Here is a 25873-nt window from a genome sequence, read left to right as displayed (position 1 = left end):
CACCGACTTACTGTTGTACTACAAGTAAAATTCAAACTCCTTACCACAGTTCCAGAGCACCCACATGACTTGAGCCCTGACTATTTCTCCAAAATCAACTTGTATATCCGTACCCTTCAGCCATTCTGCTCCAATCATGCTGGCCTTTCAGTTTCTTTAACACACCAAGTTTCTTCCTAACTTAAGGCCTTACCACATGTCATTCTTTTGCCTGAAATGCTCTTCTCCTTCATCTTTACACAGCTAGCTTTCTCCTTTCAGGTCTTGACTTAAAACCTCACCTTCCCAAAGCGACATTCCCTGACCACCCTCCTGAAATATGTTCCTTTCCTTCACAGCACTTGACACAATTTGAAATTTAAGTGTGTATGACTATTTAATTCATTTGCTTTGCTGACTGACTCCTCCACTATACTGTGGACTCCATGAGGGCCAACATCAAGGTGTATATCATTTAACAAAACATACCCTGAACCTACCAGTAGGCAATCGTCTGATACTGTTTTTTTTTCCCCAACTGTTATTTGTAAAATAAATAAATGACTAGTACAATGAATGCCATTACTAAAGTAAATTCATCTTTAAATAAATATAAAGCAAACTAATAGATTAGACTATGAAAAAAGTCTAGTTTTTGTAGAATTGTTTGCTCTATTATATTCATAATATTAAACAAATTAATCTTTAGGAATTAAATATAATGTTAAGATACTTAATTCTACTTAGGCAACAGAAACATTCAAGAAAATGTCCTATTTGGGAAATCAAGAACAGTACTTAAAATACTGCCATTCTAATTAGTCTAAATTTTGGCACAAATAAAATAACAAGTCTTTAAATATTTTAGGGAAGAGTACAGTCTTCCTTTCTGTAGTCTCACTCCATTCCAAATTATTTTCCATACTAATGGACAGAATTACGTTTCCACGAAATCTTTCAGACCAACCTACATCCCCAAAAGATAATTAAAAACAGATAATCAAATCTACCATTTCAAAATCTCAGGAGGAAATTTTCATATCATACAGAATATCAATGATAAATCACCTTTGATCTAGACATAGAGAATAAAGAATACGAAGAAAAAGGGTACCCCAAAATGTCTTGCACTTCCACTAACCGCAGTTCAAAGTCAAATTCTGCTAGTTATTACAATACTGGTTGGTACAATAAAGTGATAATAGTAGTAAATTAACAGTTGTCGAGTCCTGAAAAATTAGTGTCTCTGTACTATAATGTCAAACATTTACATTTTACTACTAAAATATTAGTACTAATTAATATTTTAAGAAAATCCCAAATTTATTCTAGTATCACAGAGGTTCATTCTATGATGGTGAGATTTCACATCAATCAATTATTGATTTTAACACTGGGCCAATAAACCTAAATATATTCGGTGCACTCAAGGTTAATAAATATCTTTTACATACAGAGAAGACACTAACCATGAAAAGAGATTGTAAGAATATTACATTACCTGTCTGTGAGAGGCTGGGAGGGCATTCTTTTACTTAATGATGGAAGGTCCAGAGAATCTGGTTTCTTATCCATTCTGCAACATGCTTGGATATTTAAGTATTTAAATATGTGAACTTTACCCTTTAAACATATCTGTCAATAAATAATTGAGAAAGTAGATTTAATTATATAGGTCCAAATGTAAGTTTTACCTACCAACTTATTTATATATTTTAATAACCTGAAATTATGCTGAGACATCACAATCATAATAGACACTTCACATATTTGAATAATTTCTACAGCTGACACTTAATGAAAACATTTGACAATGATACCAACTAAAATTCTTTCACTGTTTCTATTCTTACCAGAAATAAGCTAATTTTTCTGTGTATCACTAAAGTTTTCTTGTTAAAAGTACAATATACAAACCACCAAATAATATAAAATCTATAACTCATAAAAGTAGCTTTTATTAGAAAAAAGTGAGAAGAAATATATTCATTGCACTGATAAGAACAAGAAAAAAAAAATAACCCATGTAATTTCTTAAAGTAGTCTTATCAGGGGGACCGGGGTGGCTCAGTCAGTTGAGCGTCTGCCTTCAGCTGGTGCTGTGACCCCGAGGTCCTGGATCATCGGGTCGTAGATAGAGCCTAGATCCGGGGATCCTTGGCATCTTTGGCATCCTCAGGCTCCCTGCTCAGTGAGGAGTCTGCTTCTCCATCTCCCTCTGCCCCTCCTCCCGCCCTTGCTCTCTCTCGTGCTCTCTCTCAAGTAAATTTAAAAAAAAAAAATCTTAAAAAAAAAAAAAAGTAATCTTTCAGAACCACTAAGTTGTTTGGTCTAAACACTGGAAGATGGGGCACCTGGGTGACTCAGCTGTTAAGCATCTGCCTTTGGCTCTGGTAATGATACTAGGGCCCTAGGATCAAGCCCCACATCAGGCTCCCCACTCAGGAAGCCTGCTTCTCCCTCTCTCACTCCCCATGCTTGTGCTCCCTCTCTAACTCTCCCTCTTTCAAATAAATAAAATCTTTTAAAAAAAAGAAAACTATAATCAAAAATGTTTAGTTTTGTGGGCCTACATAACCTACAAATATATGCAAAAATAATCAACAAAGAAAACAGTAAGAGGGGCGCCTGGGTGGCTCAGTCATTAGATGTCTGCCTCCGGCTTGGGTCATGATCCCAGGGTCCTGGGATGGAGCCCCGCATTGGGCTCCCTGCTCAGCGGGAGGCCTGCTTCTCCTACTCCCACTCCCCCTGCTTGTGTTCCCTCTCTCGATACATCTCTCTGTCAAATAAAAAAAAAATCTTTTAAAAAAAAGAAAAGAAAACAGTAAGAAACAAAACAGTCTTAAGAAAAGTAAATTTAAAGGTAATTATCATTCCTGGTATAAAGGAAGAATGTTTCTTAGATAATTGTAATAGATACCAAATCTGACCTGACCACTGAAAAATTTCATTTAAAAGGAAAAACTTCTGAGTTATTAGAATATAAATATATTACAAATTAAAATATATCCCATTATCTGTATAAACCAAAAAATAATCATCATTCATTGTCAAATTAAATACTGGTGAATTCTTTTCTTTTGTAAATTTTTAAAAAATTTATTTGAGAGAGAGAGAGAGTGTGTGTGCGCGGGAGCACGCAAAAGCAGGGGGAGGGGGAGAGGGACAAGTAGACTCCTAACTGAGCAGGGAACCCTATGCACGGCTCAATCTCAGGACCCTGAGATATTACCTGAGCTGAAGTCACATTCTTAACTGACTGAGCCACTCAGGTGCCCCCTTTCATAAATTTCTTATTGTAGTAATTCATGTACACAGTTTTAAACTCAAAGAGAATTCTAAAATTGGTAACAAAAAATTAATCCACCCCTTTCAATCTCCAAGACCTAGTCCCCACACATCAACTTTTAGTTGGTTTCCTGATACTTACCTTTATATGTACCAGTAACATGGTTCTACTGTTTAATTTAGTTATGGATCTTATTTATTAAGGTCTAAGGAAAATGAAGACTTAGATTTCTTACATTACCACTACCACAACTAATCATGTATCATCAACACCATACCATCATCCCATCTTCAATCCCTATCAACTTGCTTCCTCCTTCAGAAGCATAGCATAGTTGTTAGCGTGGACTTGAATCAGACTGCCTTGGTATGAAATCAGCCGTACCACATGCTAGCTATGTGGCACTAAATAAGTCCCTTAACTTTGATGCCTATTTCCTCATATATAAAATGAGGAATGGGGCGCCTGGGTGGCTCAGTGGGTTAAGCCTCTGCCTTTGGCTCAGGTCATGATCTCAGGGTCCTGGGATCGAGCCCCGCATCAGGCGCTCTGCTCAGCGGGGAGCCTGCTTCCTTCTCTCTCTCTCTCTCTCTCTCTCTCTGCCTGCCTCTCTGCCTACTTGTGATCTCTGTCAAATAAATAAATAAAATCTTTTTAAATAAATAAATAAATAAATAAAATGAGGAATAATGATAGTATCTTTTATAGGGTTACTGTAAGAATTAAATTAATGCATGTAAAGCATTTCAATGGCGCCTGAAACACAGTAAGCACTAGATGTATCTTTGCTATTATTTTAACTATGTCACAGTTTCTCATTAAATCAAAATGTAGTATTTACCATATTATGACCAATAAAATAATCTGCTGAGGCAAGAAACAATAGTCCTTTGGCTGCTGAGCCAAGGGAGAGAATCTGAGAGACTCTACCTGACTATTCTACTACCAAATAAACCCAGGCTTCTGCTAAGGCAAGTGAGGGCTAGTTGCATCACTGCAGAGCTAAGGGCAACAATCTGAGGGTGTAAATCTTAGACTTGTCGTGTCCAATATGGTAGCCACTAGTCATGTGAACCTACTTAATTTTATTTTATTTTATTTTTTAAAGATTTTATTTATTTGACAGAGAGAGATCACAAGTAGGCAGAGAGGCAGGCAGAGTGAGAGGGGGAAACAGGATCCCTGCTGAGCAGAGAGCCCAATGCAGGGCTCAATCCTAGGACCCTGAGATCATGACCTGAACCGAAGGCAGAGGCTTAACCCATTGAGGCCACTCAGGCGCCACAAAGCTACTTAATTTTAAATTAATCAAAATAAGATTACATTTAAATTTTGGTTCCTTAGTCGCATAAGCCATATTTCAAGAACTCAAAAGCCACATGTGGCAAGAACCAATGGTATCAGACAGCACAAATTATAGAACATTCCTATAATTCAGGAAGTTCTGCTGGATAGCACTGCCTTAGACATTCTACAGACCTTCATATTTTCAGTCTTTCTTCTTTCTATTCAGTTATATGTTTTCCTCCAACATGCAAGCCATTCCCAGGTTTAACAAGTAAATCGAACTTCTTCTTCTTGCCTTCTCCCATAGCAGATCCAAGCTTCAGTTTTCCTTGTCCTGCTCAACCAGCTACTACCAGCACCCCAGCCAGCCTTTATTTGAATTAGAAAAAGCAACTCCTTTGGAATGAGTGGAATGTACCTTTGTAGAAAGAAAAAGGCAACCCTTCTTCTGGATGCAAACCCTGACTGAGGGAACATAGCTTGGAAGTAGAGAAGGGGTTGGCATTTCACTGTCATGTGCTTCCGTGGCCAGATTCTCTTGTGGGAGTGTAAGACCCTAATTTCTGCTATTTCATCTGTCTTCCATTTTCCAAAATTCTGTTGCCATCTCTCCCCTGCAGCCCTCTTCTCTCTCGTTCCTTGGCCTTATGGGTTTGTAGCTTAGTATATTCTTCTACTATCATTTCAGTAGACTTCACGTGGATTTAATCCTCCAACTCAAAGGCTGAATTAATACTTTTCCACTCATATCTTCTTTCTGTTAGGATTCCATCTATGAATGCTAAGTATGTGTTACAATCAATTGTACAACAAATGTCAAATAGACATATACCTGAGTTGGGCAGAGGTAGAGAGACTACACAGTCTGTTTTTAAAAGAACACTGACAGAATTATGCATCTGGGTTTTCTTTCTTTTTTTTTTTAACTTTTTTTTTTAAAGATTTTATTTATTTATTTGACAGAGATCACAAGTAGGCAGAGAGGGAGGCAGAGAGAGAGGAGGAAGCAGGCTCCCTGCTGAACAGAAAGCCCAATGCAGGGCTCGATCCCAGAGGCTTTAACCACTGAACCACCCAGGCACCCCAGATCTGGATTTTCAAAACCCTCTTCTCTAAAAGCTAAGCTAAAACTCCTACCAAAGTGCAAGAGTCACTTCTCAGAAAAGCTCCCTTAGATAATAAAGCCTCAACAATAAACTGACTTCTAATTCTGATGCTTTTTGATTTATCAATTTGATGCATAATTATGAATAAAAAGAGAAGAAACAAGTATTTTTTTTCTTACAAACCTGCGCTGGTGGTACTTGCAATGGATTGTTATCCAAAATCATTACTTGTAAATGATGCAGCTTCCTGTAACAAACTGGGATTTCGGTCACTTTATTACAAGAGAAATCCAGCTTGACTAAGGGAAGATCTCCTAATTCTGTTCAGAAATGAAAGATAATTAAATTAAATTTGACACAGTTACTCTCTTATTCATTTCGTAAAAATAATGAGCATCTTACCATCTGGCAACACATGAAGATTATTTCTTCTTATATTTAGCTCTCTAAGTGAATGTAATTTCCCCATTTGTTGGGGAAGGACCTGAATCTCATTGCAGCTGATATCCTAAGGAAAATAAAAAAATAAAATTATAACAAACGAACTGAGAAATACCTATTTTCATTTTAAAAGTAAAGCACATGGCTAATGGAGCTAGGAAAAGTTACCTGAAATGTTGTTTCTCTAAAAATGGATTATCTGGCAGATTTCTATTTATATTACATCATGAAGTCAATTTAGCACAGTTATCAAATTTTTCTGTGCAATACTGTGAAATTAGAACTTAGTACTACATAATTCAGCCTTTTGAAAATCTCAACTAAAGACCACTCTTGCCAATCAAAACTAGAACTATAAGGATCATCCAAGTGCTCTTCATTCAGAGGTAAAATCAAAAACGACTACCAATCACTGTGATAATCTGTCAATTGTAGTAGTTTTGAGTTACTCTGTTAGGCAAAAGCTGAGAGAGTCAAGGATTTACAGACATGAGCTGGAGAACCAAAAACTATGGTCAGAATCAATTTAAACCTCTTTCTCAAAAGGATTCAAAATATGAGGGGTTACAAGCTCAAAATTCTTTGGCCCACATCATAACCCAAAGACTTTCTAGGAGATCTGAATCGGAAGTGTCTCAATGTTAAATTAAAAGGCAAATCCTGATTTAAAGATAAAGGACATCACTTTTCCATATTAAAAGACAGCTTAACTGTGCTCTCTTCCTCCTCTTTAAGAAAAATCTGCAAAAAGATCTCCCACAGCAGTCACTCCAGACACGCTGCAAATGAAATTCACATGCTACTGCAACTGCCCCCAATTTCCAACTTTCACTGGAAATGGTATTAGCTTGGAGGGAAAAGAGTGGCACATATACTCAGTTCTATCAAAAATAAAAAAGGCAGGAGGGTAAATTCAGAAGAATATTAAAGCCGTGTAAGGAAAAACCCAATAGAGCTAAGATGATTAGAAAAAATGTATCCTACATACTTCTTTCGAACTATATCTAAGGCATCTTCATTCAATGACAAACATTTATCCAATACCAACTATTTGCTAGGCCCAGTTGTAGATGCTAGGGGCACAATTTGAAGTAAAGCCAACAAAAATTCCTGCCCTCATAGCTCTTTATGGAGCGTATTACATTCTAGCAAGGAGAGTAGATTATATAATATGACAGTTGATAAAGGCTGTGGGAAAAAAAAAGGGTAAAGGAAAATGGCAGAGCAAACAGTAATGGGAAGGGATATTAGCAATTCAGATTGTCTCATGAAGAAGCTGTTATTTGAGCAGTATTGTCAGAGCTAAGAGTATGAGCCATGCCAATATATAAGAAAGGAATATAAAGAACAATAAATATTAAAGGACTCTTAGGCAAAATATGCCAGATATGTACTAAAGAACAGCAAGAAATCCAGTGTAACCAGAAGGAAGTCGGGCGGGGAGGTGGACTAAGCTAAGCGGGTGGGAGGGGTATAACTTAGGCTTTTACTCAAGAGATATGTGAGCAGGAACCAGAAATTTTTAAACAGAGAATCCATACAAAGTACGGAGTACGGAGAATCCATACAAACATGAAATTCCAAAGACAGGCAACAAGGGGCTTATGTGACATCCTGAGCTAAGGAGATGGGTAGGAATCTGGGAAAACAAAGGGAAGGAAGATCATTATTAGCAGGAAGGAAAGAGGTGATGTTTGGAAAATAAGCCAGTGCTCAGTTATTCAAATAATTTAGGTAAATTTAAATAGGTAAAGAGGAATCTCCGTTAACAGGGCCTTTCCTAGTACAGGCTCTCATTTACAATGTAAATTTAGGCAGTTGTGCGCCACTGAGGGTGGGTAAAGAGCTTTTCCTAAATCTGTTGGTTTAATTGCTTTCAACTCAAAATAATCATGCCAAAGTAGCCCATCTTGGGGTGACCTGCCCTCATCCCCCTACAGAAGTAACAGAAAGATGAGAAAAGTTCAATGCTTTTAGGATATGTTTCTCTCAAAGTTCAATATCCTTTAATACCTTAAATGTTCTGTTCAAGGTAATTAAATTATTCCTATATTTCTTTTTTTTCTTTTTTTTTTTTTTAAAGATTTTATTTATTTATTTGACAGAGAGAAATCACAAGTAAGCAGAGAGGCAGGCAGAGAGAGAGGAGGAAGCAGGCTCCCTGGTGAGCAGAAAGCCCGACGCGGGGCTCGAACCCAGGACCTGGGATCATGACCTGAGCTGAAGGCAGCGGCCTAACCCACTGAGCCACCCAGGCGCCCCAAATTATTCCTATATTTCTACAATTAATTGTATATAATGGCCTCTCTTCATTTATCTTGGTTCCCAAAGTGTTATAAAATCACATGAGAATATAGAAGAGGAAGAGTTATTTTGTTCATTCTATTGTTTGCAGGCATTGTACTTTCTTCCTTTACCCCTTCTCTAAGGATTTCATAGTAGCCCTGTAAAACCTTTAAAAAAAGATATCTTTTCCTGGTCTAAGACCTTTATTATCCCCAAAGTGAATAGACAAATGCTTATTGGTTTGAAAAGCATTTCTTAACACTTACAAGCAAACCTTTCGACTCACTGGGACTAAAAATAACCAGGCTTTTATTGTGGCTGTGAGCTAAAATCAGACATAAGCAATGGCATCTCAAAATTTTACTAAGGTGAACATAAGTGTATACAAAGTTATTCTTTAAAAAAAAAAATTACACTGAAATTCCATAAAGAGCAATCTTCCAAAATATAAAGGCATGTGTTATAGATATACAATCAATGCAATTATTTTACTCACCAATTCCATTAAGTCTTTTAACTTGCCAATTTCTTCTGGAATGGATACCAGTTTATTATTACTGATGACCAAAACTTTAAGGGGAAGATCAAATAGGTATTTTGGCAATGTTGATAAAAGATTTCGACTGAAAAGAATAAGAAAGTCTCATTATGGGATATGTCTGAAATCTCTCACATTATGTTGAGGTGAACAAATCACCTCAAAAGAGAAAAAGCTTTCACCAGATAATGACTATCATTTAATGAGCGCTTACTCTATATCACACTAAAATCCTTAAATGCACTATCTCATTTAATACTCAGTAACCCCATAAGACAGGCAGTACTATTATCTCTATTATACACATAAGAAAACAAAGGGTAAAACTAGCTAAGGGACTTGCCCAGTCACAAAAGTTTGCAAAGCTTGTGTTGTTACCTATGATATTGTCTTACATACCATCAGTTCTCAAAATGCAAAATCATTCTTCTGAGTTAGAAAATGTCAGAACGTTGTTCTCTGGTATCATTTCACTGCATTCAATACCTCCATGCCTCTAACAAAGGATAAGTTTGCATGCACTAAGTTCAAATCTATGAAAGAATTTAATAGAACTACATCTTCAAAGACATGTGAAACCCTAATCCACTCCCTTTCCTTTTTCTTTTATTTTTTAAAGATTATGTATTTATTTATTTGACAGAGAGAGAGACACAGAGAGGGAACACAAGCAGGGGGAGTGGGAGAGGGAGAAACAGACTTCCCGCCGAGCAGGGAGCCTGATGTGGGCCTAGATCCCAGGACCCTGGGATCATGACCAGAGCCGAAGGCACACGCCAACCACTGAACCTCCCAGGTGCCCCCACTCTCTTCTCTTATGGGTTTATAGTAAAACAGCCCACTAACACCTTTACCTCAGTTCCAAGTTGATAAAACATTCCTATCTCTATGGAAACACTTAAATATAAAAACAACTAACGTATTGTTTACTATGTGTCAAGCCATGTTCAGAGCACCTCACATGAATTAACTCCACTAATGTCACAACAACCAACTTTAGGAAAACAGAGCATATCACGATGCCCATTTTACAGAGGAAGAATCAGTCAAAAAGAGATTAAGCACTGAGGGTTGCCGGGGGCAGGGGGGTAAGGAGAGGGTGGCTGGGTTATGGACAGTGGGGAGGGTATGTGCTATGGTGAGTGCTGTGACGTGTGTAAACCTGGCGATTCACAGACCTGTATCCCTGGGCCTAATAATACATTATATGTTAGTAAATAAAAATAAAATAAAATAAATTTAAAAAATAAAATGGAAAAAAAAAAAAAAGAGAGAGATTAAGCAAACTGTCAAAGTCACACAGCTTGTAAATAAGAGAGCCAGGATTCTAATCTAGGCAATATGGCTCTGAGGTCCTTACCCTCAACCTACTGTGGGTCAAATTTATACACCAATACAGAGTGACCATATGACCCCTGCTGTAGACTCAATGTTTGTGTCCCCCACAAATTTATAATGTTGAAACCTAATCCCAATGTGATGATATTTGTAAGTGGGGCCTTTGGGGGGTGATTAGGTCATAATGGTGGAGCCTTCATGAACAGGTTTAGTGCCCTTGTAAAAAATACCTCAGAGATCGCTTCTTGGCCCTTTGGCTAAGATCAAGTGTAAAAATACCTCAGAGAGCTCCCTTGCTCCCTCTACCAAGTGAGGACAGCTAGGAGATGGCTGCCTGTGAACCAGGAAGCAGGTCCTCAATGAGACACTGAATCTGCTGGTGACTTGATCTTGGATGTCTCAGCTTCCAGAAACGTGAAAAACAAGCTTCTGTTGTTTATAAGGCACCCAATACATGGTAAGAAGTTGCAATGGCTAAGGTCAAAGAGGTTTCTGCCTGTGTTCTCCTCTAGGATTTTGGTAGTTTCCTATCTTATGTCTTTCATCCATTTTGAATTTATTTTTGAGTATGGTATAAGAAAGTGGCCCAGTTTCATTCTGCATGTTGCTGTCCAGTTTTCCCAACACTATTTGTTGAAGAGACTGTTTTCCATTGGATGTTCTTTCCCACTTTGTTGAAGATTAGTTCAACATACAACTGTGGGTCCATTTCTGGGTTTTCTATTTGTTCCATTGATCTATGTGTGTTTCTGCCAATACCATGCTGTCTTGATGACTGAAGCTTTGTAATAGAGCTTAAAGTCTAGAATCATGATGCCTCTAGCTTTGCTTTTCTTTTTCAGGATTGCTTTGGCTATTTAGAATTTTTTGTAGTCCTGGGGCGTCTGGGTGGCTCAGTGGGTTAAAGCCTCTGCCTTCGGCTCAGGTCATGATCCCAGGGTTCTGGAACTGAGCCCCACATCAGGCTCTCTGCTCTGCAGGGAGCCTGCTTCCTCCTCTCTCTCTGCCTGTCTCTCTGCCTGCTTGTGATCTCTGTCAAATAAATAAATAAACTCTTTAAAAAAAAAAAAAAATAATTTTTTGTAGTCCTGAGCAAATTTTAGGATTGTTTGGTCTAGCTCTGTGAAAAATGCTGGGAGTATTTTGATAGGGATTGCATTAAATGTGTAGATTGCTTCGGGAGCAAGGCACCCAATACATGGTATTCTGTCATAGCAGCCCAAACAGACTAAGATAATCGCCCCACCAAAAAATATAAAGTATACCATTACATTTACATACTATTAAGTATTCATAAAAATAAGTTATTTTTCCTGCTTTTCAAAGTGGTATTTTTTTTTTAGGATTTTATTTGGGGTGCCTGGGTGGCTCAGTGGGTTAAGCCTCTGCCTTTGGCTCAGGTCATGATCTCAGGGTCCTGGGATCAAGCCCTGCATTGGGCTCTCTGCTCAGTGGGGAGCCTGCTTCCCCCTATCTCTCTGCCTGCCTCTCTGCCTACTTGTGATCTCTGTCAAATAAATAAATAAAATCTTTAAAAAAAAAAAGAAAGAAAGATTTTATTTATTTATTTGACAGAGAGAGCACAAGCAAGGGGAGCGACAGGCAAAGGGAGAGCGAGAATCAGGCTTCTTGCTGAGCACGGAGCCTGATGTGGGGCTCGATCCCAGGACCCTGGGATCATGTCCTGAGCAGAAGGCAGACGGTTAACCAACTGAGCTGCCCAGGTGCCCCTCAAAGTGGCATTTATAGACCTGTACCCAGCATTTTGTGTAATATACACAGCAAAAAAACCCCCTAGTGTTACCCCAAGGAAGAACATCAAGACCTGAGGACATTCAGAAACACTAGACTGGCTTTAATCACAAGGCACAGGCTTTTAAAAAAAAAAAAAAAAAAAAAAAAGACAATGGCCCTAAACCACAATCATGGCCAGGCTGCTAGAATGCCAGGTGCTTGTTACAACTCTTGACACTTTCAGGATCAAACAGGATCCTTGGGAAAGTAGCCAATGTAGAGCACACAAGGGAGTATTATACAGATAGAGCTGAAAAACCATCTTAGAAGTTTCTCAAGATATTTTCACCAATAAAAAACAAAATAAAAAATAAAGTGGGAAAAGTAATGACACAAATTCATTCTAACCTCCTTCAGACCAAAAAAAGATTAAAATTGGCCTATTTTGAGGGGCACATGGCTGGCTTAGTCGGTAGAACGTGTGACCTTTCATCTGCGGGGTCATGAGTTCAAGCACCAGGTTGGGCCTAGAGTTTACTTTTTTAAAAATTGGCCTATTTTCTTACTTTAAGAAGCAGGTTCATTGAGTTAGCAGTCAGCTTTCTCCAGAATTGAATTTCTTTATATACAGCTAATAAGTCATCAATTTTCACTTTTTTGCCATGTTTTAGAGACAAAGGAAGTCGAAATGAAGACTAATGTTATTTCAATAAAGTTTGTTCAAAAACGTTTGTGACTATAAACAAATATCAGGAGACAACTTTTAAAGATCAAAATGGGGCGCCTGGTGGCTCAGTAGGTTAAGCATCTCCCTTCTGCTCAAGTCATGATCCCAGGGTCCTGCATTCAAATCTAGCATTGGGCTCCCGGCTCAGGGGAAAGTCTGCTTCTCCCTCTACCCCACCCCCCTGCTCTCGCGTACGCACTCTCTCTCTCTCATAAAAATAAATATGTAAAATCTTTTTTAAAATACATAAATAAAGATCAAAACAGGAATCAGAGAAAGTTTTAGTAGAACTATTTTAAGATAACCATACATTTCTATTAGTATAGAAATATAATTCAATTTTTGACAAATCACTTTTTTCCAGAAGAGAACAAAGTGAAACAAAAATAAAGACAAAAATTAAAAGTACCTCACTTGCCTCAAAACCTCTCCCAAGCCAGGCCAAGCAGATTAGAGAATTAAAGAAAAGAGCAACCCAAATGACTAATATCTATGAAAGGAATTCACACATTTTAAGGTATAAAGATTCAGTTAAAAAAGAGTATGTACTGCCAGGTGACACCACTGGGGGAGACAAACAGAAGGATTAATGTATCCCAGTGAGAAAGGACCATTATTATTTGTATACATTAATTATATTTACCACCTTCCTGTATGGGAATTCAGACATTGTAACTTTGTTAAGGAGAGGGAAGAAATTAACACTTACAATTAAAGAAAAACAAAACAAAACAAAAAAACAAGAAAGTGGTCCTTTAAAAAAAAGAAAAGACTTTATTTATTTGACAAAGAGAAAGAGAGAGAGAGTGCAGAGTGCATAAGCAGGAGTAGCAGCAGGCAGAGGGCAGGCAGAGGGAAAGGGAGAAGCAGCAGGTTCCCCACTGGGCGAGGCGCTCCATCACAAGACCCTGGGATCATGACCTGAGCCGAAGGCAGAAGCTTAACAACTGAGCCACCCAGGCTCCCCTCAAATAAGTAAAATCTTAAAAAATAAATAAATAAATAAATAAATAAATAGTACCTCTTTCAAAATGCTGTTGTGAAGAGGAGATGAGGCAATATGGGTAAGGTATTTGTAACATTGTCTGGCACATAGTAAGCATCTATTAAGTATTAACACCTTCATCTACTTCCTAAAATTCCAACACTCCCAACCCAACCTATCCATCCTTAAAGTAGCAAGGAGAACTCACAAGAGTGAACACTATAGCTCAAGAACTGTTTCGGGGGGCGCCTGGGTGGCTCAGTGGGTTAAGCCGCTGCCTTCGGCTCAGGTCATGATCTCAGAGTCCTGGGATCGAGCCCCGCATCGGGCTCTCTGCTCAGCAGGGAGCCTGCTTCCTCCTCTCTGCCTGCCTCTCTGCCTGCTTGTGATCTCTCTGTCAAGTAAATAAATAAAATCTTTAAAAAAAAAAAAAAAAAAAAAAAAAAAAAGAACTGTTTCGGGGCGCCTGGGTGGCTCAGTGGGTTAATAAGCCTCTGCCTTCAGCTCGGGTCATGATCTCAGGGTCCTGGGATCGAGTCCCGCATCAGGCTCTCTGCTTGGCGGGGAGCCTGCTTTCTCCTCTCTCTCTCTCTGTCTGCCTCTCTGACTACTTGTGATCTCTCTCTGTCAAATAAATAAATAAAATATTAAAAAAAAAAAAAAAGAACTGTTTCTTTATAATGTTTCACTTTAACTGAAAATGCATATAAATAAATCTGCATCGTGGTGCTATGATTTCAGTAAAATATTTCTGATCTAAATAAAGCCTGGCATTACCAGGGTCTTGTTAGAAATGCAGGCCCCACTGCAGAGCTATGCAATCAGATGTTTTAATCCCCACGTGACTACTGGGCCGATTAAAGGCTGGGATGAGAAGCGCTGCTCTCAAGAACAAGACCAAACACCTATAAAGTAATGTGAAGGTATAACAAATACAAATAAGGTACTGTTGAGATAAATATAGGTTACACAGCCAAACCAAACACATTTCTTTGTTACTAAAAAGGATTAGAACTGTAATAAAAAACAAAATCTACCCCAAAAAATGTTTCCTTACCTAATGTTAAGGTATGTTAACATCTGCAGGTTTTTAATGGCTTCAGGAATAGTTTTGATGCAATTATGATATAAATTTAACGTCTCAAGAGGTGCAAATAACCAGACATCGGAAGGAATTTCTGTAAAGCGATTTCTTGAAAGATCTGAAAAAGAAAAGTAATATTTGAGTGCCAAAAATATACAGTATCTATTATAATTAACAGAACTATTTTCATATTTGCTGAATCACTTAGCATCTAAGCAACTATTTAAAGTATAATAAAATATGAGGCACCTGGCAGGCTCAGTTGGTAGAGCATGTGATTCTTGATCTCAGTATTGTTGAGTTCAAGCCCCACATTGGTCATAGAGTTTACATACGTACATACATACGTACATAAAGTATTATAAAATATTGGGGCACCTGGGTGGCCCAGTCAGTTAAGCGTCCAACTCTTGATTTCAGCTCAGGTCGTGATCTTAGGGTCCTGAGATCAAGCCAGAGTCAGCTTATCCTTCTCTTTCTGCTCCTCCCCTGCTCTCTCTCTTTCTCTATTTCTCTAATAAAATCTTTTGCAAATACATTCTATAAAATATCATCCACCATGACCATGAAGGCAAAAAAGTCATATAGAAATATACTCATTTAGGGCACCTGCATGGTTTAGTCAGTTAAGCATCTGCCTTCCGCTTAGGTCATAATCCTAGGATCCTGGGATAGAGTCCCATATCAGGCTCCCTGTTCAGTGGGGAGTCTGCTCCTCCTCCTCCCTCTGTCCCTTCCCCAGCTTGTGCTCCCTCTCGCTCACACTCTCAAGTAAATAAACAAAATCTTAAATATATATATCCTCATTAAAAGCTTGTTTATTAACAAATTGTACTTCATATGCTTTGATATCTTTAGAATTTATCTTTTAAAATACCAATGAGGAGGGGCACCTGGGTGGCTCAGTGGGTTAAAGCCTCTGCCTTCGGCTCAGGTCATGATCCCAGGGTCCTGGGATCGAGCCCCGCATCGGGCTCTCTGCTCAGTGGGGAGCCTGCTTCCTCCTCTTTCTCTCTGCCTGCCTCTCTGCCTACTTGTGATCTGTCTGTCAAATAAATAAATAAAAATCTTTAAAAAAAAAAGTTTTAATTAAAAAAAAATACCAATGAGGAATTCTCTCTGATCTTTTCAAAAACACAAAAAGTCCTCCCCAGATCCCACGTCCGCCTCTACCTCTTCCTCCTTCACAGCCAAACTTACATAAACCTACAACACAACTAAATTTCTTACTTACCATGGATTTCTCAACCCACTGTAACTGGGTTTCTAATCACTTCCTGCCCACCTAGGTCACAACAGCCTCTGTATAAATAACGACTCATCTAACTGGAAGAATTTCCTTTCTCTTGCCTTGGGAGACTACACTTCCTGCATCACTTATTATCTCTCTGGCTACTTCTTAAGTCTCTTGCTGGATTTTCCCCTGTATTGTGAATGTCGATGCTCCTAAGAGCTGTGACAAGGTACCCTTTCCTTCTTAAGATGTACACTTTACTGGGTGATTTCATCCAATCCCAGGGTCAAATTATATTTATATATCAACAGATTTCAAATTAAAGCTATGTCTGAACGCCCATGTTCTGATCTTCACAATTTCTCTTGATATCTCTCAGACACCTCAAATTGTACAAAGTCTGTACAAATTCTGCAAAATCTGAACTGAAAATCTTCTTCCACACCTCAAATTGTACAAAGTCTGTACAAATTCTGCAAAATCTGAACTGAAAATCTTCTTCCACACATCTGTTTCTCTTATCTCAGATAATGTCACCAACATCCTCCTGTTCAATTGTGCAAGCCAGAAACCTGGTATTCATTCTCGATTCCTTACTATTCCAAGTACACACAAATATACTTCCAATCATTTCAGTTTTCTCAAAAATAAAATCCTGGAATTATTATAACTATTTACACCTATTTTAAAGGTTAGTTAAATGAAATTGTGAAAAATACTTAAGACAACAAGTATGTGGCAGGTTGAAAAAAATATCCTAAAAGAGTTTCTTAACTGAAGCACTATTGCCATTTTAGGCTCCATGACAATTTGTTGTGTAGCACTATCCTGGGTATTGTAGGATATTTAGCAGCATCCCCAGCACTTACCCACCAGATGCCATTAAAACCCTCTAATCATGACAGCCGAAAAATGTCCCCTGGGGTTCAAATGCCCCTACAACCTGTTGAGAACCACTGCTACCTCATCATAGATATATATTTTGCTTACATTAATTCATTATACTATTTGGTTAAAAAATAAGAATATTATTTACCTCTGTCAGGAAGAACATCTATGGTGTACATTAACCCACCATACATCATTCAACTTGTGTTCTGCCCTCATAAGAAAAGCCTCCTACCAATTTCTAACTTCCTTACCCTAAGGGATGAGCCTATTTACTTAGCAATATAAATGTATTAATATATGTTTATGTGAGTGCAAACACAAACTCACCTAATATAAAATTTTATAATAGGCAAAAAAACATTAGTTATGATTATTTGAGAATTAATTTGGATTCGTCTTCCTACCACCATAAGATTCTAAATGACTAAATAAAAGGACAGACAGAATTACTAGAAACCAAAATCTGAACTTGAAACAGAAGTTTCTCAATATCCTGGCTTAACTCCTCTGGACACCCAAGCATCAGGCAGTTCTACTGAGGAGGAAAAATTAAATCATCATTTTTTTAAGTTTAGGATGTTTCTTTTATATGTAGGGTTTTACCTCTTACTCTTGTAACTTCAGAATCCTAGGAGTTAAAAAATTACTGTTTACAATTAATCTGAAATCCTAAAATCAAAATTATGCCCAGTTCATTATTCTGTATAATAGCTAGCATTATAGACCCATAAATAATAAAGTGGTCCCAGAGATAGATTATGGTTAAAATTAAGATCACAAGAATGAGTCTAAGAAAATTAGATAGATTTTGAAATTTATTTTTTTGTTGTAGTACTTAGACATTGGGCAAGTGACTGTCTATGTGGGATAAATAAGAGGTTATTTAATAAAAGAGATGGGGGTTGAACAAGATTTTTGTTTTTGTTGCTGTGCTGGTGAGAGTTTCATTTTGTTTTCTGAAGCAGAAGTTAGAATCAAAGATTCAATCATCTATTTGTATAATGTGAGATATCTGAAAAAGAGTCAATCGAGGTGTTAGATGATTATAGATCTCTGACATGACGTCTGGGATGAATATATAAAATTTAAAGTTCTGGGAATATGGTTAGTACAATAAAATCACAGAAATGGAAGACATCACCTAACATCATAGTACTGAGTTGGAAAGAGTTCAAGAATGAGCCATCGGGACAGCCGGTATCTACAAGCTGAGTCGAGGGGAAAAAAGCAAGCAGAGAAGACTGAATATAATGGTCAAAAGAAAGCACAATAACCATATAAAGAGTGTTTAAAGCACTGACGGGAAAAAAATCAAAAGTACTATTTGTTCAGCTATAAGATAAAAGCAGTCATAATCCTATTCTTTTTTTTTTTAAGATTTTATTTATTTATTTGAGATCAAATGAGAGAGAGAGAGAGCACAAGCACGGAGAGGAGAGCGGTAGGCAGAGGGAGAAGCAGACTCCCTGCCAAGCAGGGAGTCCGATGCGGGATCTATCCCAGGATTCCTGGATCATGACCTGAGCAGAAGGCAGACACTCAACCAACTGAGCCACTCAGACACCCCAATCATAATCCTATTCTTGATTTGTTTTATCAGCAGACAAACTAATTGTTGGTGTGATGCATAACTGTAGCCCCAAACAGAAATAAAATGAGTGTACAATTTGACAATATAAAAAAGACAAAATATCAGTATTAATAACAATGATTTTAATAAAATAATTTAAATACCATGAACATTATTTTAATAATTTACATATTGTGTGAGGCTTTATGTTCTTTCCCCTCTAAAAAAAAGATTATTTAGTTAAATTACCAAGTAATATTATGAATTCCCTTAGGGAATCTAATTAAATTTGCAATATAAACTAGTCTCTGAATGAGCTAATATATTTACTTAGTAAACACCACTTAAAATTACAATTAATTATTATTCTAACTTAACTGGGTGAAATCAAATAAAGCATAATAAACTCAAAATTAAAACTCAAGCTATTATAAAGCCCTTAATTAAGGAAATCTTGTTCTAGGATTTTTCAGATTTTAAATCTGTATAAACATCCTTTCTAAGAACTAGGTAAACAGAGTAACAGTGCCAAAAGAAAAATACAAACACGGAAAGAAAGATAGGGAATAATACAAAACATTCTGTATCTTAATTTCTTTAAATATCTCACACTAGCAGCATCTCATATTTTCCTTCAAAAAAGTGAAAATTAACTTCTATATAGATATAACAGATAAAATTTAAACTTTTAAATTTTTTTATCTTGTGATGTACAATTAAACCAAAAAGGAATTTTTACATAAAAAATCATTTAATTGACAGGTACACTAGGGCAACTGAATTATAGGACTAGTAACATATTATACTCAAGAAAACATGCAAAATTGGTATTGTATATAATATGGTGCCATCTAAAGATGAAAAAACAAACTTAATTCATTCTTTATGGAAACACTCATTTCACAACGGCCTTAATGCCTGCCTTCTTTGGAGACAAGCAGGACTTGGGAAAAGACCTTTTTTTTTTTTTTAAAGATTTTATTTATTTATTTGACAGAGAGATCACAAGCAGTCAGAGGCAGGCAGAGAGAGAGGAGGAAGCAGGCTCCCTGCTGAGCAGAGAGCCCGATGCGGGGCTCGATCCCAGGACTCTGAGATCATGACCTGAGCCGAAGGCAGCTGCTTAACCCACTGAGCCACCCAGGCGCCCAGGAAAAGACCATTATAAAGACGTTTCACCTTTCCCACACACACAAAAAGAGATAACGAAAATTTGTTTCTTATTTTCCTGAAGTGAGTTGAATGGTGGCCCTCAAAGATATCAGGTCCCTATTCCTGTGAATACTGGCTTATACGGTAAAATTGTGCAGATATAATTCAAAATCTTACGTTGAGATTATCCTGAATGACCCAAGTGGGTCCTAACTGCTATCACACAAATCCTGACAAGAGGAGGGCAGAGGGAGACTAGACAGACACACTGAGGAGAAAGCCATGGTGAAGTTGGAGGAGACACTGGAATGTGATGCAGCCAAGAATGCCAGCAGTTGCCAAATGCTGCAAGAGGCAAGGAAAGAATTCTCCCGTGGAGCCTCTGGAGGGCAAACAGCACTGCCAAAACTTGATTTTAACCCTGTAAGACTCATTTCATATTCTGATCTCCAGAACTATAAAAAGAATAATAAGTAAACCTCTGTTGTTTTATTTTAATTTTTTAAAGATTTTTATTTATTTATTTGTCAGAGAGAGGGGGAGAGAGCATAAGAAGGGGAAGCAGCAGGCAGAGGGAGAAGCAGGCTCCCCGCTGAGCAAGGAGCCCAATTCAGGACTTGATTCCAGGGCCCTGGGATCATGATCTGAGCCAAAGGTAGATGCTTAACCAACTGAGCCACCCAGGCATCCCTAAACTTCTGTTATTTTAAACCACCAAGTTTGTGGTAATTTCCTACTGCTACTCCTACTAGTTTCCTAGGAAACTAGGAAACTCCTTCTCCTACTAGTTTCCTAGGAAACTAACACACTTCTCATAAAATCAATTTATCAGAATCAATAAGAGAATGTCTGCAAAGTTTTTAAAATTAAATAGCTGTGTATTTTTTCTCTTAAGTAGTAAGTTTATATCTCAATTAATTAGTATCCTTGTCGATAAGCACCTTTATAACCATTGAATCATTTTTCTTTTGTCCTGGTTCAATTATAAATCATATCAAGCAGTATTGGCAACAGCTCAACAGCAGACAGAATGCTGTGCCGTTCCTGCCTTCCTTCAAAACTCTCCTTGTGAAACTGCTAGGAGGCTTTTAAAGATGTTAAGAGATCATTTTAAATAATCTCATCTAAATTACATTCTGTATCACTCTTGAGCATCAGATGTCAAACGACGCTAGGGAAAGGAAGGAGAGGAGTCAGATGGAATGGAAATCTGTTTGCTGCCTCCCAACCTGCAGCCACAGCAGCCACAGACGGGTCCATATGCCACCCAGTGCAATTCTTGGCCCACAGGCTAGCATTTCAGCCAAGGTAGGTATAGAAAATGACTTTCAGAAATTATACTATTACACTATATTAATTATACTAATTATAGTTTTATTTTATTCCATGTACAAAAGAATGTACAGTTTTTGTCACAAATTGTTGTAACTTAAAAATGCGTGAGTCTTCTTTAGGTGATATTTAATGATATAGATTGCTATAGTCCCTCTTATTAAAAAAAAAACTGTAGAAAATGTTTGAAAATCTGGCACATTTCTACTTCTGGAAAAATTTCTACTAATGGAAGTGTGTTGCTGGAACACATTCTCATCAGTAATAGAGATATTGTCAAGAATTTTCTGCTTGGGGCATCTGGGTCACTCAGATGGTTAGGTGTCTGCCTTCAACTCAGGTCATGATCCTGGAGTCCTGGGATCAAGCCCAACATTGGGCTCCCAGCTCAGCAGGGACTCTGCTTCTCCTTGCCTCTGCCTCTCCCGCTGCTTATGTGCTCACTCGCGCTCTCTCTCTCTCTCTCAAATGAGTAAATAAAATCTTTTTTAAAAAATTTTTTTTGCTTAAGGAAACATGAGGGGCAGGAACTTGGCTGATTCAGTCAGTAGAGCATACGACTCTTCATCTCAGAGTTGTGAGTTCAAACTCCACACTGGGAGTAGAGCTTACGTAATAAAAAAAATTTTTTTTTAAAGAAACATGCCGGGGCGCCTGGGTGGCTCAGTGGGTTAAGCTGCTGCCTTCGGCTCAGGTCATGATCTCAGGGTCCTGGGATCGAGTCCCGCATCGGGCTCTCCGCTCAGCGGGGAGCCTGCTTCCCTCTCTCTCTGCCTGCCTCTCCGTCTACTTGTGATCTCTCTCTGTCAAATAAATAAAATCTTTAAAAATAAATAAATAAATAAATAAATAAAAGAAACATGCCAGTTAAGTGGAGAAATAATTTGAAATGAGAACTCTAAATTCACAACAATAACTTAAGTGGAACTGGGGTGACTATTTCTATTTCTGTCTCTCTCTGTCCCCCCAACACACACCACATATCCAAGATCACAATGCTACAGGCTTTGCATAATTATGTCTAATCCTCTTAACACTCTTAGGAGGTAGCTATTATTCCACATTATATATATGAATCAAAGACAGATTGAATGCCCAGTGCTAAAAACTAGTATTAACTGACAACACCAGGGTTCCAAACTGAGATGTTACTTCAAAGCCCATGTTCTATGTGTGCTTTTCCACTCCTCCAACATACTTTTGTGATTTCGTGTCCCAAATTTCAAATATTCTGTTCCACTAGAATCACAATGCAGGGTCAGAGAGATTCTTAGTCTCCCTGCCGCATTCGTATCTTAGGTTGCTTCTTGCAATAGAAAGAACACAAACTTGACTTCAAGTCCAATTTTTAATTAAAAAATAATGAACACCACTTAAAGCTCTCAGCTGTTTGTAATTTACCAATTCAGAACTGTTCTTAGCTCCTTAAAGAGTAGACGCTTATTAATTTTTCAGAATTTTTAACCAATTCAATAAACAAGGATTAAAGAACATTAAACAAGTTTCTCCAGAAAAGAAGTAACATTTACAGGCAAAACCACTGTCCTGAGTACCTGCCAAAAACTCTGAAATATCTGAGACTTTACCCTACTTGTAAGCCAACAAGTTAGCCTAAGACGGTTGTATAGGTGCTGGCAGAAGGCATGAGATTCCTATGTGAGACAAAGGACTTCGTTACTCATAGCATAGCAAGTGGCATAAGCAGCAAATTTTTATCAGTTCTCCTTGCCTTCCAAATCCCACAGGGGTAACATAGATGGGTATAGATGAATGCTGACCCACATACTAGAACACAAAATAGGAGACAAACTCTAAGCTAGGGGAACCCAAATCTTTATAATAGACAATAAGCCAGCACACACTTTGTTCAAAGGGAGACATTATCTTTAGTTTACCAGACAGTAATCATGACTGTCCTTTGCTTTGCAGAGAGAAACTCTCATTCTTCCAAAAGTCAGTCCTGAGCAAAGAGCAATTAGTGCCGCATTTGCAAGATATGCAGAAACATGAAGCCCATGGAAAATTATCTCCCAATAGTACCATGTACATTCCTTATCAAGCGGGATTGGAAGTTGCAGCCTCACTACAGAGAATATACAAGGTAAAATAGTTACCTTAATGGTCACATTCTCTGTAGTCCTATACTTACTGTCTGTCATAGAGGCAGGCAAATCCTGATCTTTGCCTTCCAGGCCCCATTCTCCTTATTTCCTGGGCAGCATTCTGACTGGACTCATTTAGCCAAACAAAATTCTATTAAGCCCTAGCAGTTGTTAAGGTAGGTAAAAAGCCCACTCAGACACCAAACCTAAGCAATCCCAATTACTGTTTCACTCTAGCACCAAATACAATCTGCTTAGATAATAACATTCAGTGAAAGAAACTATGCAAAAAGAATCACCCCCACTTAGTTCTAGTAAAATTTAAATTTTCACAAAGCTGTTGTGGTGGGACCAATACTGCATCATCCTTGGGGTACATCATGAGGTTCACACAAAGACTGATGGAATGAAAAAGGAAGGGTAACTTCTTTAACAGATGAGCAGTAAACTGGATCTGAACTGTATTCTGATTCTACTGATTACTACCTATGAAAACACTGCCAGAATCAATTACTATTCCTCCCTATCTCAGAGCTATTAGAAATGAGTAAATATTCTATAACAACCTAAAATCCCTAGAAGTAAGCAACAGAAATGAGGGGGGAAATTATCAACTTGCACATAACTATATATTTTTTTTTCACAAATGCATAAAATAAAATGAGAGAAGTTGATTATATATTCCGTTCTTACAACAAGGAAAATATATACCAGAATTATGTCTTTAGAGAGTGGATAAAATCAACCAACTCAAAAGCGTATTTCCTCATATAAAAAAAAAATTTTTTTAAGATTTTATTTATTTATTTGACAAAGAACACATGTAGGCAGAGGCAGGCAGAGAGAGAGAGGGAGGCAGGCTCCCTACTCAGCAGGGAGCTGGATGTGGGGCTCGATCCCAGGACCCTGGGATCACGACCTGAGCCGAAGGTAGAGGCTTCAACCCACTGAACCACCCAGGTGCCCCTCCTCATATAAAAATTTTTAAGAATTAAATTTTCTGTTCTCTTTAGTAATTGATATTACTCAAGTGTAAACATTTACAGTATGTAAAATATCATTAACATGCTCTCAAATATTAATGCTTCCTTATCTATTTTTCCATCTAAAAGAAATGTCAGGACTAGAAACAAAAGCAACAAGAAAACAGGAGGCACCACAGCTGTCTGTCGATGCAAGAATGGAGAGTGTCTTTGAAGTATTAGAGACTCTGATGTTGGAGCCTGATGGGAAATGACAACCCTACGGATCTGGCATCTGCTTTGAACAGATGCCCTCGCAAAGACAGGTGATTTCTTGATTCAGTATTCCCTGGAAGGGTGTTGTGCTGTGTCATTCAGGACAAGATAATGGAAAGTCCATCTATAACTCTGAAGCCCTGTTGCATGAGTAAGACCTATGGGTAACAGAATTTCTGAGCTACTCTGTAGTGAGTTACAACATTAACCATAAGTAGAGTGGAGAGAGAAAAAGGGTCAGTAGATATTGGAAAAAAAAAAAATGAAGGAAAATGCGTTAAAGCCAACTATTATGAGAAACAATAACAAGCAGACCTCACCAGCCTACAGCAACCAATACTGAAAAGCTCTTTTTGAGCACAGGCACTTTGAGAAGCAAGGGTGCAAACAAAAACAGATGCTGCAAAGAGAAAGAAACCACAGCTGCTAACCAGAGGGCAGATTACATGCATGCTCAGTGAGAAAAGAACTGTGAGTCATACAACTATTAAGCCACGTGGAAGGATAGGACTTTATTTAAAAAAAAAAAAAAGGAGGGGGCTGCTCTATGCAGTTATGGGTAGGAAATTCTGCTAAGTGTTTTAGTTTCGCCAAGAAATAATGACAATTAACTGTGCAATGACATTCGAACATCAAAGTAATGCTTAAAAATGACACTACAACCCTTGTAATATGACTTATTACACTGTAAATTTGGCATTATGAATTCATGCAGTATTATTTATTAAATGGTTCCTGGAAAACTTTTATTTTCAAAAGACAAATGGTATAGCCTCATCACATAACTTTTACTAAAATAAATTCCAGATGGAAGAAAATGATAAACAAAAATGAACCATAAAAAACCAGAAAAACATTTTGTGAATATCCACTTAATATTAAAATGGGGAAGGACTTTCAAGGCCTTCAATGAGGGAATAATTCGCAAATGAAAAGATTTCTAGATTTAGAGACATAAAAGAAAACTACAGTCTGTCAAAAAGCAAAATGATACCAACAGCTCGTAGGTAAAACCTTGCATCAACGACAAACAGATTCAAAAATGAAAATTACCAGACCAAGATGAACACGAAAATATGCTCAACCTCATCGTCAATCAAAAGAAATGCAAAGAATAAGATATCATAACTCGCTCATCAAATTTAAAGGTTTTTAAAGGTATTGTTCGCTGTTGGCAAGACACTTCCACACACCACTGATGGGATTTCAAAATGAGGTAACCCGTCTAGAAAGCAATTTGACGACATGAATCAAGCTCCTGAAAAATGTTCATACACACTGATCCAAGAAATCAATCTCTAGCAATTTTTGAAACCAAATAAACATAAGAAATTATGTACTTTTAAGGATTATCTAAGACAGTAGAAAATTAGAATCAACTTAAATGCCCAACAATAGGTAAAGGCTAGATAAAATATAGTATATCCTTAAAATGGAGTATCTTGCCGCCCTTAAAAACACTATTATAGATCTGATTCCTTAAAATGAATATAAGAATGCTCACAGGAGGGGCGCCTGGGTGGCTCAGTGGGTTAAAGCCTCTGCCTTCGGCTCGGG

At 37.7% G+C, this 25873-nt stretch overlaps 1 protein-coding gene across 5 annotated transcripts in view; it reads right to left on the bottom strand.

Moving 5' to 3' along the window:
• LRCH2 (leucine rich repeats and calponin homology domain containing 2) overlaps positions 1-25873 on the bottom strand; it is a 106636-nt gene that overhangs the window by 56513 nt on the left and 24250 nt on the right. For all 5 annotated transcript variants that reach the window (XR_007124863.1, XM_047716686.1, XM_047716687.1 and 2 more), the window contains exons 2-6: positions 14771-14915; positions 8888-9014; positions 6067-6172; positions 5848-5984; positions 1481-1614 (exon numbers count right to left, since the gene is read on the bottom strand). Coding sequence is in view for 4 of the 5 variants with exons in the window: in XM_047716686.1 (XP_047572642.1) it covers positions 1481-1614; positions 5848-5984; positions 6067-6172; positions 8888-9014; positions 14771-14915 (649 nt within the window). In the remaining variant the exon portion in view is untranslated. The remainder of the gene's footprint in view (positions 1-1480; positions 1615-5847; positions 5985-6066; positions 6173-8887; positions 9015-14770; positions 14916-25873) is intronic.

Source organism: Lutra lutra, chromosome X (genome assembly GCF_902655055.1).
Source record: "Lutra lutra chromosome X, mLutLut1.2, whole genome shotgun sequence".
In the NCBI taxonomy this organism is placed as follows: domain Eukaryota; kingdom Metazoa; phylum Chordata; class Mammalia; order Carnivora; family Mustelidae; genus Lutra; species Lutra lutra.
Note: the sequence above shows the minus strand (reverse complement) of the source record. Positions and strands in the feature narration are given on the sequence as shown.